General features: G+C 34.1%; 1 protein-coding gene across 1 annotated transcript in view; it reads left to right on the top strand.

Moving 5' to 3' along the window:
- The window catches only part of INO80 (INO80 complex ATPase subunit), a 101256-nt gene that overhangs the window by 14544 nt on the left and 69456 nt on the right, over window positions 1-17256 (top strand). Inside the window, exons 2-8 of the mRNA XM_074289320.1 lie at window positions 9190-9375; window positions 10207-10373; window positions 10470-10537; window positions 12104-12259; window positions 13876-13996; window positions 15065-15279; window positions 16597-16650. Coding sequence (XP_074145421.1) covers window positions 9233-9375; window positions 10207-10373; window positions 10470-10537; window positions 12104-12259; window positions 13876-13996; window positions 15065-15279; window positions 16597-16650 — 924 coding nt within the window. The 5' untranslated portion in view covers window positions 9190-9232. The remainder of the gene's footprint in view (window positions 1-9189; window positions 9376-10206; window positions 10374-10469; window positions 10538-12103; window positions 12260-13875; window positions 13997-15064; window positions 15280-16596; window positions 16651-17256) is intronic.

Below are 17256 nucleotides of genomic sequence, written 5' to 3'. Positions count from 1 at the left end.
TAATATATGACTAATTGAATTTTATTGGACTATAAGAAAGATGAAAACAAAGAAACATGGAAATATTTACATAAACTGATTCAAAGTGAAGTAGGCAGTGAAGAAAACATTTTACACAGTGACAATAAATAATGGTTATGGAAAGAACCAAATAAATATTGACAACCACAACTGAAAATTGAAAAACTATAAAAAACAAACTTGGCCCCACTGAAATGATGTAACAATATAGTTCCTCTTCCCCTTCCTGTAGAGGGGGTAAGGGCTACTCAGGTGTGATTTTTGCTGATTTTCCCCTCTCCTCTTTTTTTCTGTTACTATTTTTAGAAAAATTTTTAAAGGATGATTCTTTGGGAAGGAAGAAAGATAGGAATACAAAAGGGAAATGTAAGCATTGTAAAAAGAAATGTTATCATTAAGATTATTTCTTAAAAACTATAGTGCATTACACTATAACATTTTTGCATATGTTCTCTGTTAGTCCCTAAAATAATCCAATAAAGTATTATAAATATTAGAATAATTTTACAGATGAGGAAACTGAAGTTTAAAGAGCCAGTTACTTCCCTAAGATTCACATTTCCTAAATGATAATGATGAGGTGTAACCAAATGTTGAGGTTATAAATGTTAAGGGATACCTAAATAAAATTAAGATTAATTGAGGTCTAGTGGCAGGTTCGGGGTACAGGGAGTCAAATGGAACTCCCCTGCAACCCCTTTGGATTCGGCGCAAGGATACTAAGGTATTAGATAGAGGAAGAAATACCCCAAAAGTGGCGGGACAGAAAGTCTGATTCAAAGCATGGTGCTTGCATGTTTCAACTCTCTGCCAAGAGATGATTCCAGCTTGGCTCTTTTATTTTCTTGAAGGGTCGTAGGGTGGAGCCCAGGTTGATTCCTCGAGGGCCAGAATCCACCAGGTAGGGGTTGGGCTACCTGAGCAGATAGTGGGAGCTGAAAACCCAAGCCAGCTCAGATCCGGTGGGGGCTGGGTACTACCCAAACTCCCTCAGATCCAGATCTCTCCCTTTGGAATACAAAAGGGTGATTTTGACTAGATCTTGTAAATCAAAGGTCAGTCCCAAAGGAAGTTGGAGGTCAGAAAAGTTATCTTAAAGGGGACTACACCCGCATCAATAAGAGCTCAGATTTGAATATTCTGGGTGTGCTTATATCTTTGTCCACCTAAGCAACATTGCCTCACCTTAGAGTACATTTAAAAATTATTAGGGCTGAAATGGACCTTCATAATCTTTTGAGTTAAACCTCCTCTTGATTTTAATTTATGCACTTTGTTGTTATATCCATTCTCAAATATATCTATTCCCTCAACTTAGTGTCCCTAACAAAAATAGGAAGAAGAAAAGAAAAATAAGCAGTTCAGTTAAACCAAAGTACCCATTGACTTTTCTGACAGTGTATACAATACTTCATCAAGATAGGTAAAAGGAAGATACATTTTCTCAACTCACTCTTCTAAGATTAAACTCTTATTATACATTTAGTTTTGTGATGGTTCTTATGTTGTTATAACTAGTAGTCTTTATCTTTCATGTGAGAAGACTAAGGGTCCAGAAACATTAAGAGGATCATAGGTTATAGCTGGAAGGGACCATAAAAGATCATTTAGTTCAACCCCTTCATTTTACAGATTGAACAAATGAAGTCCTAGAAGAAGTGAAGTGACTTGTCTGAGTCTAATAAGATAGTAAATAGCAGCTGTGACTACCATGTGATTGTATCCCTTGTCTGTGTGATTAAAAGCTGAGGATTTTTTAATATATACTCAAACTTCACATATTTGTATGTGGTTTATGTATGTCCTTGGAATAAATGTTCAATATTAGACTAAAAATATAATTAGGAAAAAATAGATTTTCAGTATACCGCCAGATAGTTTTTAAAAGAGTACTTAGATGGTCCACTTTTCTTCAATGTCTGTATTACTATTTTATTCCATCCTAGTTAACACTAATAGATGAGTCATTGTATTGGCATTGATAAACATCCAATATCTGTGGCTTTTTGTGTGTGATAATCAGTACAGTACATTAATGTTAAGTGTCTATTATGTGCTAAGCACTGTAGTCAGTGCTGGGGATACAAATAAAATATATAATCTATCTTCAAGCAGCTTGCAGTCTAAGGTCAATTAAAGTATAACTACAAAAGAAGAAACCTCCAAGAGGAGCCTGATGACCCAGTTGATACATAATTACTTTATTTCAATTCTTTACTGCCACAAGTGCTTATATAATTATTTTGGTATTTATGAGACTTTTCTTTTGATCTTTGTCTTGAAGTACAAGACCAGCAATTTAATCTCTGGATGAAAGGCTATGGATATTTTAGTTACTTTTAAAGCAAAATTACAAAATTTCTTCTACAATAGTAGGTCAGATAAATAGCCCCCCCACCCGTGTGTTATTAATATGCTTCTCCAACATGTACTATTTCCATTTTTTGTCGTCTTTTGCATTTGATGAATGTTTTGGTTTTTATTTCTCTTTTTGATATTAGTGATTTGGGGCAAATTTTCATATAGTTGTCAATATATTTCTGTTATCTATGTGACTTGGATAGAATCTGATTGGAAATCAGATTATTTGAAAGCAGATGATTTTTTTTCCTCCAACTGCCTGGTTGCCTTCTGATCTATTCCTGGGAGGAATGGACAAACGGGAGTTTGAATATTGATTGTCCTTTAGAATCGGTTATTATATTGGTAAGTTTTATTAATGTACATTTTTTTTCCTCTTTTAAAAATTCTTGGTTATTAAGTGATAGCTCAGCAGGTAGGAAAGGGTTGAAAGATATATTCAAAAATAAAATTAATAGGGGCAGCTAGGTGGCGCAGTGGATAGAGCACCAGCTCTGAAGTCAGAAGGACCTGAGTTCAAATTTGGCCTTAGACACTTAACACTTCACACTTCCTAGCTGTGTGACCCTAGGCAAGTCATTTAACCCCAATTGCCTCAGCAAAAAAAAAGAAAAGAAAAATAACACCAATGTTAAGACAAAAACTAGCAGTAATTTTTAAAAAAAGACAAAAGTTAATAAGAAAATATGTAAATGGTGAGAATCATTGTAAAAAATTAAAACATGAGTTTTCCTCATACCTATCAAAAATAAAAAAGAAAATTGATAAAATGGAAATGTTGATGAGGTGTAGAGAGCTAGATACATTATTGGTGGAACTATGAATTGATCTAACTGTTAGGTGAAAAAATTGGAATCATGGAAGAGAAATACATTTTTCATGTTCTTGAGCCAAATATCTCGCCATTATAATCCAATGGTTTAATCCAAGGTTAGTGTTAAAATACTATTGTGTAGTAGCGAAGCAAACTGATAAATAAGTGAAATACAATATTGGTTAGTTGTTTTTTCAATCATATCTGACTTTGTGATCTCATTTGATGTTTTCTTGGCAAAGATCCTGGAGTGGTTTGCAGGTTTCTTTCTCCAGTTCTTTTTACAGGTGAGGAAACTGAGGTTAAGTGACATGCCCGGTGTCACAAAGCCATTTAATATCTGAGACTGGATTTGAGCTCGCAAAGTATTCTAACTTAAGGTCCAGCATTCACTGTCACATTGTTGCTCTTTGAATGGAATATTACTGTGTGGTAAAGAATGATTAAGAAAAATTTAGAGAAAAAACAGGAAGACTTAGTTTGCATCAAGCTGTTTTGCAGTTTTGGTTGAGAATTCTCTATCAAAACAAAATATCAAGAAAAATAAAACAGTTTTTAAGGACATTGAAAATAGTCTTCTGACTTTGTTCATTTAGCTGTAATCTATTTTAATATTCACTTTTAGTATTTTCCCTGCATTCATTTCCTTTCCTCAGTATACCTAGACAGATTTGAGTTCACTAGCAATTAAGGGAATAAGTATTGTTTCTCTCACCTTTGCCACCCTCTTTAAAAAATTTAATCTATTCCTCCTATAGTTGCCTTCTCCTTTCAGCAAAAACAAACCAACAACAATAATAAGATAAATATATTGCATAGTCTGACAAAACAGATTCTTACATTAGATGTGTCCAGAAATTTATCTTTTATTAAAGTATTAAAAGATTAAAGTATAATAGTGAAGATTATGAATCAAGGCTGCCATTTTATGTGCTTTATTTTTAGTTTTTACCAATAACTAGTAATTTATATTTTCAGAATACTTGTCTTAAATCTGTCAAGGATAATAGAGGTATTTGCTGACCAGGGGTTAAGAATGACAAGTTTAGCTCCTAAGGAGCTTATGATATAATAAACATTATATAACAACATAACAAAGACTAAAATTTAGAAAATAATGCTAGTGGAAAGGTGTAAATGATGGCTTCTTGAATTGTGGCTTATACTTTATTCAGCTAATATTGGAAAAACAGAGAAATTCGAACTAAGCCATGTCTGAAAATTTTAGATTCCCTATGTATATGGATATTACTACCTGTCAAACTCTTTTATAGAGATAATATAATAATAAATCCATTTAGATCCCAGTTAGAAAACTCAAATCCATACTGGAAAGTGATTGCTATGCAACAATAGCTAAAGTAGATCTGTAGACAACAAAAAAATACATATTTAAGTTAATATCTGAAAAGATAGGTGGTGTGTTTTTTATATAATTTTTTTTTTGTTTGTGGGTGAACAATTAAAACTAGAGCTACAACTATTTCTTGAAAATGGGATATTTTTATTGATTAAAACACCTCTTCCCCATTTTTCCCCCCATTCAGTTGCCTCATTATTCAAGTTCTTTATTTTGATCCTGGGGGGCAAGAAGACAAATCTTTTATTTTAGAAAAAACAAAGTTACTGCTGTATTAGAACAAAAGTAAAAACTTTAGCAGACTAGAAAGTTCTGATGTTAGTTGTCTGAATATAACTTTCCAGCCCCCTATAATCCCAGCTCCCAAGCCAGTATTCATATTTGTGATTCCCATTTTGTTATTTGCAAACACTAAATAATTTATCACAATGATCTAAGGGGTTCATAATAAAAACCTTTGATGGTTTTTAAACAGTAAATAAATAATGAGTATTGTGTTGGAATCATTGGTCTAAAGTGGGGAAATAAATATTGTTGTGGATGTGATTCTAAGATCACTCATCCTTTTAAATCCATGGTGCATGCTGCTTCTTATTTTAATATTTAAGGAATCTGTAATTTAGTCCAAGTTTCTCTTTTTTACTGATAATACAACTTGATGCCTTTAAAGAGAGTCTTTGTTCTTAGGACCATGAAGGATACACTTGATACAACACTGTACTTAAGCTGTTCCAGTTTGGGAGGATCTATCAGAATTTGTATTTCACTTATATAGCCTTCTTAAGGATCTACATTAAATAAGGCATCAGAGGATTTTTACTGGAGGCCAGTACCATTCACTCACTGCCAGACCCCCCCACCCCCCAAAAAAAATCTCAAAACAGTTACCTTCATATCACTCTTAACTCAAAAACCTTCAATGATAGCACTTTTCTTTTCTTTCTTTTTTTTTTTTTAAGGTCTATCCCTCCCACAATAACTCCCCCTCTGAGACATTTAAAGACAATAAAGTCCTCAATACATAGATACATACAATATATAGATACATAGTTCAGCAACATAACGTTCCCATATTAGCAGTGGCCAGAAATTATGTTTCTTCATTTGAAGTAGCATGTTTAACCTATGTTCTTTTAGATTCATTTCACTGATGAGAGTTCTGAAGTCTTATAAGTTATTTTTCTTTGTAATGTTATCAGTGTATAAATTGTTTTCTTAGTTCTTCTTTTTTCTTTGCATCCATTCATAAAGGGGTCAGACAATTTGCTTGTAAGTCAATTTGCAATACATATTTATTAGCCAATCAAGTATTTATTAATCATCTACCAAGTGCTACACACTATGATAGGCATTGAAGTTATAAATACAGAGAATGAGACCACAAGTATAGCCAATACTCTTCATTCAATGTAATTGTGTTCTATAAAGTTGAGGCAAACACTGAGTTAGTAGTGAATATTAAACCATTACTCCTAAGGGGAAATAAGAGGGCAGGTTCATTTGAGCCTCCAGTTACTACATTTACTTGAGCATTTTCTAGCGTAGCCTTACATACAGATTGGTAAATTTTCTCTTCCTTTTTCTTTTGTTGATTTCATTAACATTGAACTCACGGTCAACAGCCCTATTAACTCTTGCTTGAAGGAAACTTATCTAATACATCTAATCAGAAAGTCACATTACAACCTTCTTGTGCTTAGGAACATTAGAAAATACTTCTGTCTTCAGCTCAGCTTATGGGTTATTTTAAAAAGGGAAATCAACAAAAAGCACAAAAATGTGACACGACTACAAAAAGGTAATTGTTTACAGTATGAGAAATGAAACAAGAAGGCAGAACATTGTCTTGCTTAACTTCCACTGAGAATATGTTGGAAAACTCTGCACGTGTTCCTAAATGAACACCAAAATGCCACAAATATTGATTCTGAAATTGCAAATAAATTTTAGTGAATAGGCAAAGTTGTAAATCTAGAATATTTGAATAAGAAGGAATGACTGTTAATATAAAAATGTAGCATAAATTTGAAATGGATGAATACAAATATCTAAAAAGTTAATGTGAAATAGATTGAAAAGGAGTGCTTAATGTAGAAGATTGTGATAGAGCTTTGTCTTAAAGGAATGAGAGATTCTGTGAAGCAGATGATAAGGGGGGGAGTGCATTTTAGGTATGGAAGACAGCCAGTTCAAAAGCACAGTGATGGGAGATGGAGTGGTTTTGTGTGGTTTTGTGTGTGTAATTAGAAAATCAGTTTGGCTGGATCCCAGGGTGAGCAAGGAATAGTCATATACAATGGAGAAATAGGTTTGGAAGGTCTTTTAAAATTAAACAGGAATTTATATTTGATTCTAGGGACAAAGGGAATACATTGAAATTAATTAGAGGAATGATGTGGTCAGATCTTTATTTAAACCAGAGGTGGGGAACCTTTTTTCTGCCAAGGGCCATTTTGGATGTTTTTAACATCATTCAGGCACCATACAAAATTATCAACTTAGTGAACTGAAGCAGTAGGATGTTGCTGTACCTAGCTTTCAGCTTATCACTTGCAGTTGCCTTGGCAGGGCCCAACCAAATGATTTTGCAGGGCTCATATAGTCCCTTGGCCAGACATTTCCCACACCTGTCTAAGAAGAAATTTTGGGCAGTAGTATATAGAAATAGACTGAGGGCCTAAAACTATTGCAGTATGAATAGAAACAATAGGTCAGATTTTAAAGATAGGAAGGGGAATACAGTAAAATTTTGCAGCTGTTTGGACATGTGGAGAGTGAGAATGAGTTGTGGTTAACGCTGAAGTTGTGAACCTAGAAGATTTAAAGGATGATAGTTTCTTAGACTGAAATAGAGGAATAAAGGGATAATAGAGGATTTCCTAAACATGATGCAGTCTGGATCTTCTGTTTGAAGGAGTTGAGGGGAACAGGATGGAGTTGGAAGCTCTGTCTTTCTTCCTTTCACTGTACTAGCTCCTCACACTGTTTTTTTTAATTCATGTCATAAAGGACAAATGATAAAAATAAATATATATAATTTTAGATTATGGTCTGGTGGTGTTTATAAACCCTTATTGTATGAAGTAATTGCCTTGAATTTCTTCTTTGATGAGGAGAAAAAAGAAGAGAGGAAAAGAAGAAGCTAAGAATTAGGGAGTCCATTGTGAACATAATATTATATGAGTATGACATTAAAGTTTACTGGAAATTTTCTAGTTTGTAGGTTAGCCTTAGAAAACACATTGATTTGAATTTTAGAAATTGAGAGTATCAGTTGTGAAACATCTTAAAAATCATTAACACCAAGAGAACATCTTTGGGGTATTAGCATGCAGCTAATTTAAATTTAATAAAAATTTAGAATTGAAACATTTAACAGGTAATTTTAATGTACTTCCCTCACAACCGTCATGTGATGAATATAATTCAAATATTGTTATTTCAATTTTATTGTTAAGAAAACTGAGGCTGTAAAACAAGTTAATGGTGGTCATCTAGTCAATCAACAAACATAGGTTTTTTTTATTGTGCTTTTTTATGTGCCAGCACTGATAACTTGGTGCCTCGGTATTGTTTTTCTCAATTCTGATACTATACTACCTCTTGACATGATACCTTGAGTATATTTTAGATTAAGTTCTAGACCACAGTAAGATAAAGTGAATCATGTGAATTTTGGGGTTTCCTAGAGCATGTAAAATATTTATCACTATATTGTAACCCCAGGCTGGGGTTAAGTGACTTGCCTAGGGTCACATAGCTAGGAAGTGTTAAGTGTCTGAGATCAGATTTAAACTTGGGTCCTCCTGAATTCAAGGCTGGTGTTCTATTCATTGTGCCACCTACCTGCCCCGGGACGATGTAGTATTAATTAAAATACATTTTATTGCTTTAAAAAATGCTAATCATTATCTGAACTTTCAATAAGTCATAATTTTTTTGGTAGAGGGTCTTGCCTCAGTGCTGGTGATTGCTGACTGGTAAGAGTGATGATTGCTGAAGGTTGGGGTAGCAGTTTGTTAAAATAAGACAAAAATGACATCTGCCACATCAGTTGATTCTCCCTTTCATCCTAACACTTAGAGGCCATTGTAGGGTTGGCCTAATTTCAATATTTTTGTGTCTCAGAGAATTGGGGAGACCTGAGGACAAGTGAGAGAGAATTGTCCAATAGGTGGAGCAGTCAGAACACATTCCATATTTATCCACTGAGTTAACTCCTCATCTTATATGGGCCTGGTTCATGGCTCCCCCAAACAATGACAATAGTAACATTGATCACTGGTCACATATTCCACAGCAGATATAATAATGATGAAAAGTTTGAAATATTGTGAGAATTGCAAAATGTGATACAGACACAGTGTGGGTGCCTGCTGTTGGAAAAATGGCCCTAGTAGACTTCCTCAACACAGGATTGTCACAAACCTTTAGGTTTTTTTTTGTTTGTTTGTTTGTTTTTTTAATGTACTATCTGTGAAGTACAGTAAAATGAAACAAGAAAATGAGGTGTGCCTGATTGCAGGGGAAAAAAATAGTACCTGGTAAGTAGAGATAGTGTGAATGTGAAAAGAAAAGAATGAATTGTATAATTAGAATATTTCATCTTTTATTCATTATCTTCATTTAATAGCTGTGCGATCAGAGACCTCTGTGCATGAGGAGAAATTTGTTCTATGGCCTCGGAGCTGGGTGCCGGGGATGATGGCGGCTGCCCAGAGCTGGCTAAGCCCCTCTATCTTCAGTACCTGGAGAGGGCCCTGCGATTGGACCAGTTCTTGCGACAGACATCAGCCATCTTCAACAGGAATATCTCTAGGTATGCTTATCTAGTTGAGTCAGGATGGATTGCCATCATATCTAGTTTTCTTTTAGACTGTGGTTTATCACTTGTGTTTTAAAATATGTATTTTTTGTTTTAAGCCCCCAGACACTTCTGAGAAGTAATAGTATTTTTAAAGTTAATGTATGACAGAAAAACATGTTAGAAAGAAGCATCTTTATATGTTTTTTGAAGTTGCAAAGCAGTTGTTTTATGCTATCCTTTAGAGACTGAAGAAGAGGCCTGATCTTGACTGTGGTTGGGAGACAGGAGAGGATTCCATTGAAAACCTTTTCTGTGCTTCTAATTGCATTTAACCTCTTGGCTCCTGCTCAGCTTCCTTCTGAAAAGATACAATATCATCATGTTTCTTGTTTAGCATTTTCATTTTTGGTGCTCATTGATGGCATTATTTGTAATAAAATTGCTACTTTATGATTTGTAAAATAAATGGTAAAGTGGATAGAGAATTGGCCTTGAAGACTAGAAGATTTAGATTCTTCTAGTCCTGCCCCAAACACATCCTGTCTGTGTTAACCCTAGCAGATCACTCAGTATCTCGATATTTTTGGCAAGGAAGATTCTAAGCTGAAGGAAAAGTGCTCATCTGCATTGTAGAAGGAACTTCATCACACAGGAGTTATATACATCAATGAAATCACAGGTCCAATCCCTATTTTAATATAAAAACTATCAGTCAGCTAACTTTAACAAAAATTTCTTGTGTGCAGTCTATAGACTGGTCAGTGGTTTGCCTTACCTGAGTATCTAATTATTAACATTTCTCAGCTTTGATTGTGGACTTAGCCTTTTTCGTCTTCTTAACAGTGATGACAGTGAAGATGGACTGGATGATAACCCTTTGTTACCTCAGTCTGGGGATCCCTTAATACAAGTTAAGGAAGAACCCCCAAACTCTTTGCTTGGGGAAACCTCTGGAGCAAGCAATTCTGGAATGTTAAATACATATTCTCTGAATGGAGTCCTACAGTCAGGTCAGTCTGTGGCTTAATGTCTTTCCTGCATCTAGAACTGTCCTTGTAAATCCATTTATTATTTTATTTTGCTGTTCTTTGTGTTTCTTTACACAGAGCCAAAATCTGAGAAAGGAAATTTATATAACTTCTCCAAGCTGAAAAAAAGCAGAAAGTGGCTGAAGGTAAGGGTTGAGATGATAGAGGAAAGCAGCATTTATAAATAAAGATAACCAAGTTTGATCATTGGAAAAAAAGAATTAAAAGGCTTAAAAGATAGGATCTATTCATTTGGATTCATTTTCCAAGATAAATTCTCTTTAAGGCAAGCATTAGATTTAGGAAGAAATTTTAATAGGGGTTTGAAAAATGCTAGTCTACTTTTCTCTGGTCACTGAGATTACATTAATATTTTCTTGATTATATATAATACCTTCCCGCTCAAGTGATTGACATTATTTAATATATATTAATAGCCTTATGGTTCATGGATCTATAGCTGGCAGGGATTGTAGAGGTCATTGACTCCAACCCTCCTTCCAGTTTGTAAAGAAGGACATTATGGGCTAGATCAAGCATGTTACTTTTCCAAAGCTCAGGTCCCTGATTCCAAGTGCTCTTGCTGCCCTTCAAGTGTCTTGGTACATTGAGGTTTAATTATCATACTTTTTTTTCTTTTTCCTTTTTCCCCCCATGCTTAACTTAACATCAAATAAAAGTAACATTTCCATATAGATCAAAAAATAGAGGATTGTAACTGATTTTCCGTTATATACAGCTTACTTTTTAACAGATTAAATCTCTATTTCAAAACTGTCTTGCTTATTTATTTTCTTCTGACTTTCTGTTTATTACTCTTTTGGGAGGGAAGGAAATCCTTATTTTTATTTATTTTTTAAAATTTTTTAAATTATTTTTATTTATTATTATTTATTATTGTTTTTATTATTTTTATGTTATAATAATATTACATTATATATATTACATATTATTATGTATTATATAGTTACAAATTGCTTCTCAGAATGACTGGATCAATTCACAGTGCAGTTAAAAGTCTTGATAAAATTTATTTGCTGGCCTTTTCAACATTAAACTATTTATTGACCCACTATGACTCTGGTATTGTGCCAAGTTCTAGAGGCCCAAAGTGAAAAATGCTATTGTCTCTTCCTTCAAGGATTTTATATTCATTCAGGGGAGATAACATACATTTATAAAACAATTAAAAAATATTTGATGATGGAAGGTTCCAGCAGCCTTAAGGAAGAGGAGAGGCTTAATATCAAAGGTGGCACTTGAGCTGAACTTTGAAAGAAACTAAGAATTCTGAAGAGATGGAGATGGAGTTGAAGAAAAAATGAATTCTAGGCATGTGGAGTTGTCAGTTCAAAGATTCTGAGCCAAGATACCTATGAGGAGCAGTAAGCCAGCTAGTTTAGCTGACAATGGAGTATGTGAAGGATGGTAATACATGTATGGTGCTAGAGGGGTAGATTGGAGCCAGCTTATGAAAAGGCTTTCTTTTTCCAGAACAACTGGAATTATTTTTGTGGTTGCAATAAAATCCTCAATTAAAATCCATATATATTCATTTATTAAGTGTCTAGTATATGCAAGTCTCTGGGATTTTTCCAGGGATACAAAGACATCCAACATTTCCCATTCTTCAGGGGTGTATGGAAGTTTTGGAGTGTAATCAGTATGTAAGTAACTTCCCATTCCTACTCATATCCCTCTCTCCTCTCCAGGGCATTTTGCTCAGTGATGAATCTAGTGACACAGACTCTCCAAGTGAAGAAGATGGGGATGATGAAATCAACCTCACCAGAGAGGAGCTCCACAATATGTTGAGGTTGCACAAATACAAGAAACTACACCAGAATAAGTATAGCAAGGACAAGGAGGTGAGATTTAAGTAGAATCCTCTGCTCTTAGCAAGCAATATCTGGTTTAGATTGTGTCTTATTTGTCTTAATATTTTAAAATTATTTTCTTTTAAAAACCCAAAACTTCAAGCATTATATCTCAAAGTATGTTACCATCCTTTGAGACAATTCCTTTTTCTTCATGTATTTGCCAGCTATGAAGTATCTCACTGAATAAGATACCAGTACTCTGGATCACATTTTATATTTTTAGAAATGGCTTAATATATATTCACCAGTAACCCAGAAATGGTGATCTAAACAGTATATTCAAAATTAGTCAAGTGGTAGCTCCATCAAAAAGTTCAGAGAACATTGAAAAACCCATTGAAGTCTACAAAGGTGTTAGAGAGGTGTTTTAATCTATCCATTGTGCTTCAAGCTTTGGCTATTCTCGTTGTAAAATGCTATTTCCAAAGTAAGTTTGGAAATTGTGTTCTGTCCTGAGGCTCTTAGTTTTTGAAATAAAAAAGTTTTTCCTTATTGATTATTTGCTAAATAGAAAATGTGTTTTGTGGCAAATTAGCTTGCTATTCCTTGAGTCTGAGTCTCTAACCATGAATAGCTTATTAGGATAAATATAGCCTTTGGAGGAAAAAAAAACAATACAAAAAGCAAATTACATGTGACAATCATTTCATTGATTAAAGGAATATTTCTGCACTATATCCAGTAAGAAAAAATTAGTCGTTATCTATTAACAGAGATTCTGTAGAAGCATGTCATTATTTAATACTTAGCTGATCTAACCTTGTTAAAAGTAGCTTTTAAGACTTGAAGTTGCATGTTTATGACAGCAGGACAAAGGAAGGAGGAGAAACCAGAATCTCCACATGAAGAGAGCATGGCATAGGGGAAAGGTACAATAAAAGGTGGGAAAAGTTCAAGGCCCCCCTCCCCAAAAAGAAGAGCATCAAGGCAACTGCAAAAACCACATTCTTTTCCCTTGGGAATTGCTAGATCGTCAAGATGTAATGGTCTCCTTATCTACAAGGTCCCAGCTATACAAACCTCGTACAGACTGTCTGGCACTTGTATGGACTCCCAAGGACACATAGGGTCCAATTTGGGATGCCAGCAATAAATCATGTCAATCAAAGGGAGATGGGGGAAGGGTTGGATTCATCCCTGACAAATTCAGAACCTCTTTCATGCTTCAGGTCTAGTGTTTCTGGAAAATATGACATCTCAAAAAGACAAGTTAAGTGATCCCTTAACAGCCCTTAACATTTCTCCTGTTAACATTCCTGATACTAAGAAAGAAAAGATCTCTAAACAAATAAGCTATAGTTCTCACACTGAAGCCCCAGGACTAAACCAAACATTTCTGAAGCAGCAGCATTAAGAATTTTCCTCTTCTAAACTGTTTCTAGCATTTTGCTGTAAACTTATTTTCTTTCTTCATATTTATGTAAATTATGGGATTATTGAGTTACTAAAAATGACAGTAGAAGACAGTTGTCTTGAAGATTTTAAGCATTACTTTGATAGCATTCTATATTGAAGAATTTGTACTTTTTTAAACTTAGCTGTTTAAACTAAAGGTTTAATTGTGTTGAGAGAAAAGCCAAATCTATCTCTCTATCTTTTTTCAGTTGCAACAATACCAGTACTACAGTGCAGGACTACTTTCCACATATGACCCTTTTTATGAGCAGCAGCGGCATGTACTTGGACCCAAGAAAAAGAAATTCAAAGAGGAAAAAAAATTGAAAGGCAAGTATCCATATTCATTTTCTCATTTTCATCTTGTACTCTTTGTGTTTGACCTTCTAATCTTGTTCTGTGGTTTAGTTCAGTTTTAAACATCATAAATGTGTTGAAAATGTTCTCATATATTAGTTTTTAGTCTTCTATGTGAGTAGTTTACAAAATATGCATAGTTATTTTATGTTGTGATATTAGAAAACTCTATGTCCAACATTTGAGGAATTTAATTTCTTATGCCAGACCACAACATATCAAAATCCTATGGGGAAAGTTGTAATGTGGAAAGGATAACTGTATAGTGATAACTATTGTAACATGAAATAAAGAATGCAAAGAAATAATAAAAAGACTTAAATGATTACCATCTGATGATTCTCATTGGGAATGTTGTGGTTGTGTTTTTGCCAGGAAATGTGGTTTCCTTTCTTAATTGAACCCTTAGCAGCTGGAAATCTGGAAGGAAACAGGAAGAGAAGGTTATGAACTATCTATGTGAAGCAGATTTCATTTCACTAAAAGTCTGAACTCTAAATATGAAGGCTATTTTCAGACATCTTCCCCTCTTTATTCTTTTCCACATGCCTCTTGTTTTTCTCCTTGACTTTTCCTCATCGTTTTTCCACTTCACACACTTTTGTTTCTAACTCTTAAGTGTTCTACTGAAGTTTTGATTTATTGCCAGTCAGATCTTTTTTTCCCCTCTTATGGCTGTCAGTTCCTGTTATTCACCCGATGTTCCCACCAGGTTGAATAAATCCTCTTTCCTGATGACTGACTGATTTGAAATTAATATTCTTTAAGCTTCCTTTTTTTTTTTAATTCACTTAAACAATATTCTGTAGTCTGTATTTTTTATTCACTTAAACAGAGGGCAGAAGAAATTTATTTTCTAGGTTACTAAGTTCTTCCTCTTGGAATGACTATGAGTTTGAGTGTGAATACAAATATTAGTCACAGTTGGAAAAGAGCTTGAAACCTCCGTCAGATGAAAAAATATTGCTTTGGATTTCTTACCTGTGTGTAAGTAAAAGAGAAAAAAAACCAAAGCTTTATAACAATGTGTCCCCTTTATAGCTAAGTTGAAAAAAGTGAAGAAAAAGAGACGACGGGATGAAGAACTTTCTTCTGAGGAATCTCCACGGCGCCATCATCACCAAACCAAAGTCTTTGCCAAGTTCTCCCATGATGCTCCTCTCCCTGGCTCTAAGAAGAAACACTTATCCATTGAGCAGCTGAATGCTCGTCGTCGGAAAGTATGGCTTAGCATTGTGAAAAAGGAGCTACCAAAGGTGAGTGATCTTAACCTCCAACCATGAGATGAGACAAGTGAAAATTTGTTAAATTAGTGTTAAATTAGCAGAAAAAGACAAGAAAATCAGATTTCCTCACAAGGAAGGGGAAATTTTATTTTATAAATTGAAAAAATTGTGGAAGAATTATCAGCTCTTCTTTTTAGGTTTGAGACTGAAGAGGTTTAATATTTACTCTCATGTGTGGCTTGCCTTTCTTTAATGGGAAAGAAGACCTAAGTGATATATTGACTGTATGTAGACACTTTAAGGAAAAAATGAGATTTTGACAGCATCTTGACAGTGATGCCAAAGGAACAGGGAGAAAGCCAGGTGATGATTTTTGTAGAGGACTTGAAAATATTTTGATGGTCTTGAACAATGACAAATAAAGATAGAAGAATGTTAAAAAATCAAAACAGTGATGCTTAAGAGAGGGTAATAAAGAATTTGAAAGGAACAATTACCATTTTAAAAGAAGTCAAACATCCCTAAATAAATGGGTGAGAATGGTCTTTAAGGGTCTCCAAGTTGTATTCTCTTCTTGGCATTTCTAGATATGTGAGGACAGCTGTACAGTGACTTACATATGCCATTCTTTTTTACTCTTTTTTTCTTTTGTTCTTCCATACACTATATGAAATCAAACCTTAATGTGAGACTGGTAAGATTTCTCACTTGAGGGGGGTTGTTTGTGGTGAAGATGAGGCCGGAGAACTTTAAGACAATCCACAAGGTAGGAAAGGAATGCTAAACTGACAAGCCACATTACTAGCTCATCATAGGCTAATTTTAACTTACATGATGGCAAGCATTGAATGGGATTGGCCACAAACTACAAACCCAAGGCAGCACTGAATGAATAGTTCTAGCAAATTTGTCCCCAGCATTTCCTTACAGAATAGATTTGAAGAGAGTGGGTTCTGATTGAGATTAGAAAAAAAGGCACACATGGGATTTGAGGATAAAGGGAAAATAAATCAGTCTTTTTTTTTTTTTCCTTTCCTTTTTCAGGCTCTACATATATTATAACTTAGATTCTTTATATGAATCTACCAAAGGCTTGATTTTTTAAAAAAACAACTAAAATTCTGGCCTTTCTTATCTTGATAGTAGCTTAATGTTTATTAATAGCTTCAAGTGTGATGATGAAATTGGAGCTCCTCTATCAATTTCAATAAGAAGTCTTTGGGGATTAGCTACTTTATTTTTTGTTTTGTAAGACCATTTTTTAAATTGAATAATAACTTCATTGCCTGACTATATCATCTGGGAAAAAGTTGATCCTAAGTGATGTGTTTTTCATTTAATTTTTAGGCCAACAAGCAGAAAGCTTCAGCCCGTAACTTATTTCTTACTAATAGCCGAAAGGTAAGCTTGAGTTTTTATTCTTTTGGCATGTTTTATTATTATGATTACAATTTTATCCTCTTGATCTATCCTCTCTATCTCTCCTTGGTTCTGTTGTCTTTTTGCTGATTAACTTATTCAGCAAACTGAACAATGCTAAAGAAACCAAAAGGATTGCTGATCCTTATACTAGAGCCAAAGCTTTAACTAAAAGGCACACATGGGATTTGAGGATAAAGGGAAAAGAAATCAGTCTTTTTTTTTTTTCCTTTCCCTTTTCAGGCTCTACATATATTATAACTTAGATTCTTTATATGAATCTACCAAATGTGTCTTCCAATTGGTAAATAAGGTTTTCTTGGAATTTTGGTCAGTGGGACAATTTTTAGGTTTTAGTTAAAGGTTTGGCTCTAGTACAAGGATCAGCAACCTTTTTGGTTTCTTTAGCATTGTTCAGCTCGCTTCTCTGTTCAAAAGGGACATTAAAAGATTCAGTTCAGATCAGCAAACTTTTCTATAATGTTTTAAACTAGTATTTCAGAGAACCAATCTGCATCAATTGATAGAGTACATTTTTTATTATCAATAAGGCAAAAAAAAAATTAGAATGAACATTTTTATTTCCAA

The sequence above is a fragment of the Sminthopsis crassicaudata genome, chromosome 2, assembly GCF_048593235.1.
Source record: "Sminthopsis crassicaudata isolate SCR6 chromosome 2, ASM4859323v1, whole genome shotgun sequence".
Lineage (NCBI taxonomy): Eukaryota > Metazoa > Chordata > Mammalia > Dasyuromorphia > Dasyuridae > Sminthopsis > Sminthopsis crassicaudata.
The sequence above is the reverse complement of the archived record's forward strand: the minus strand, read 5'-3'. Positions and strand labels throughout refer to the sequence as shown.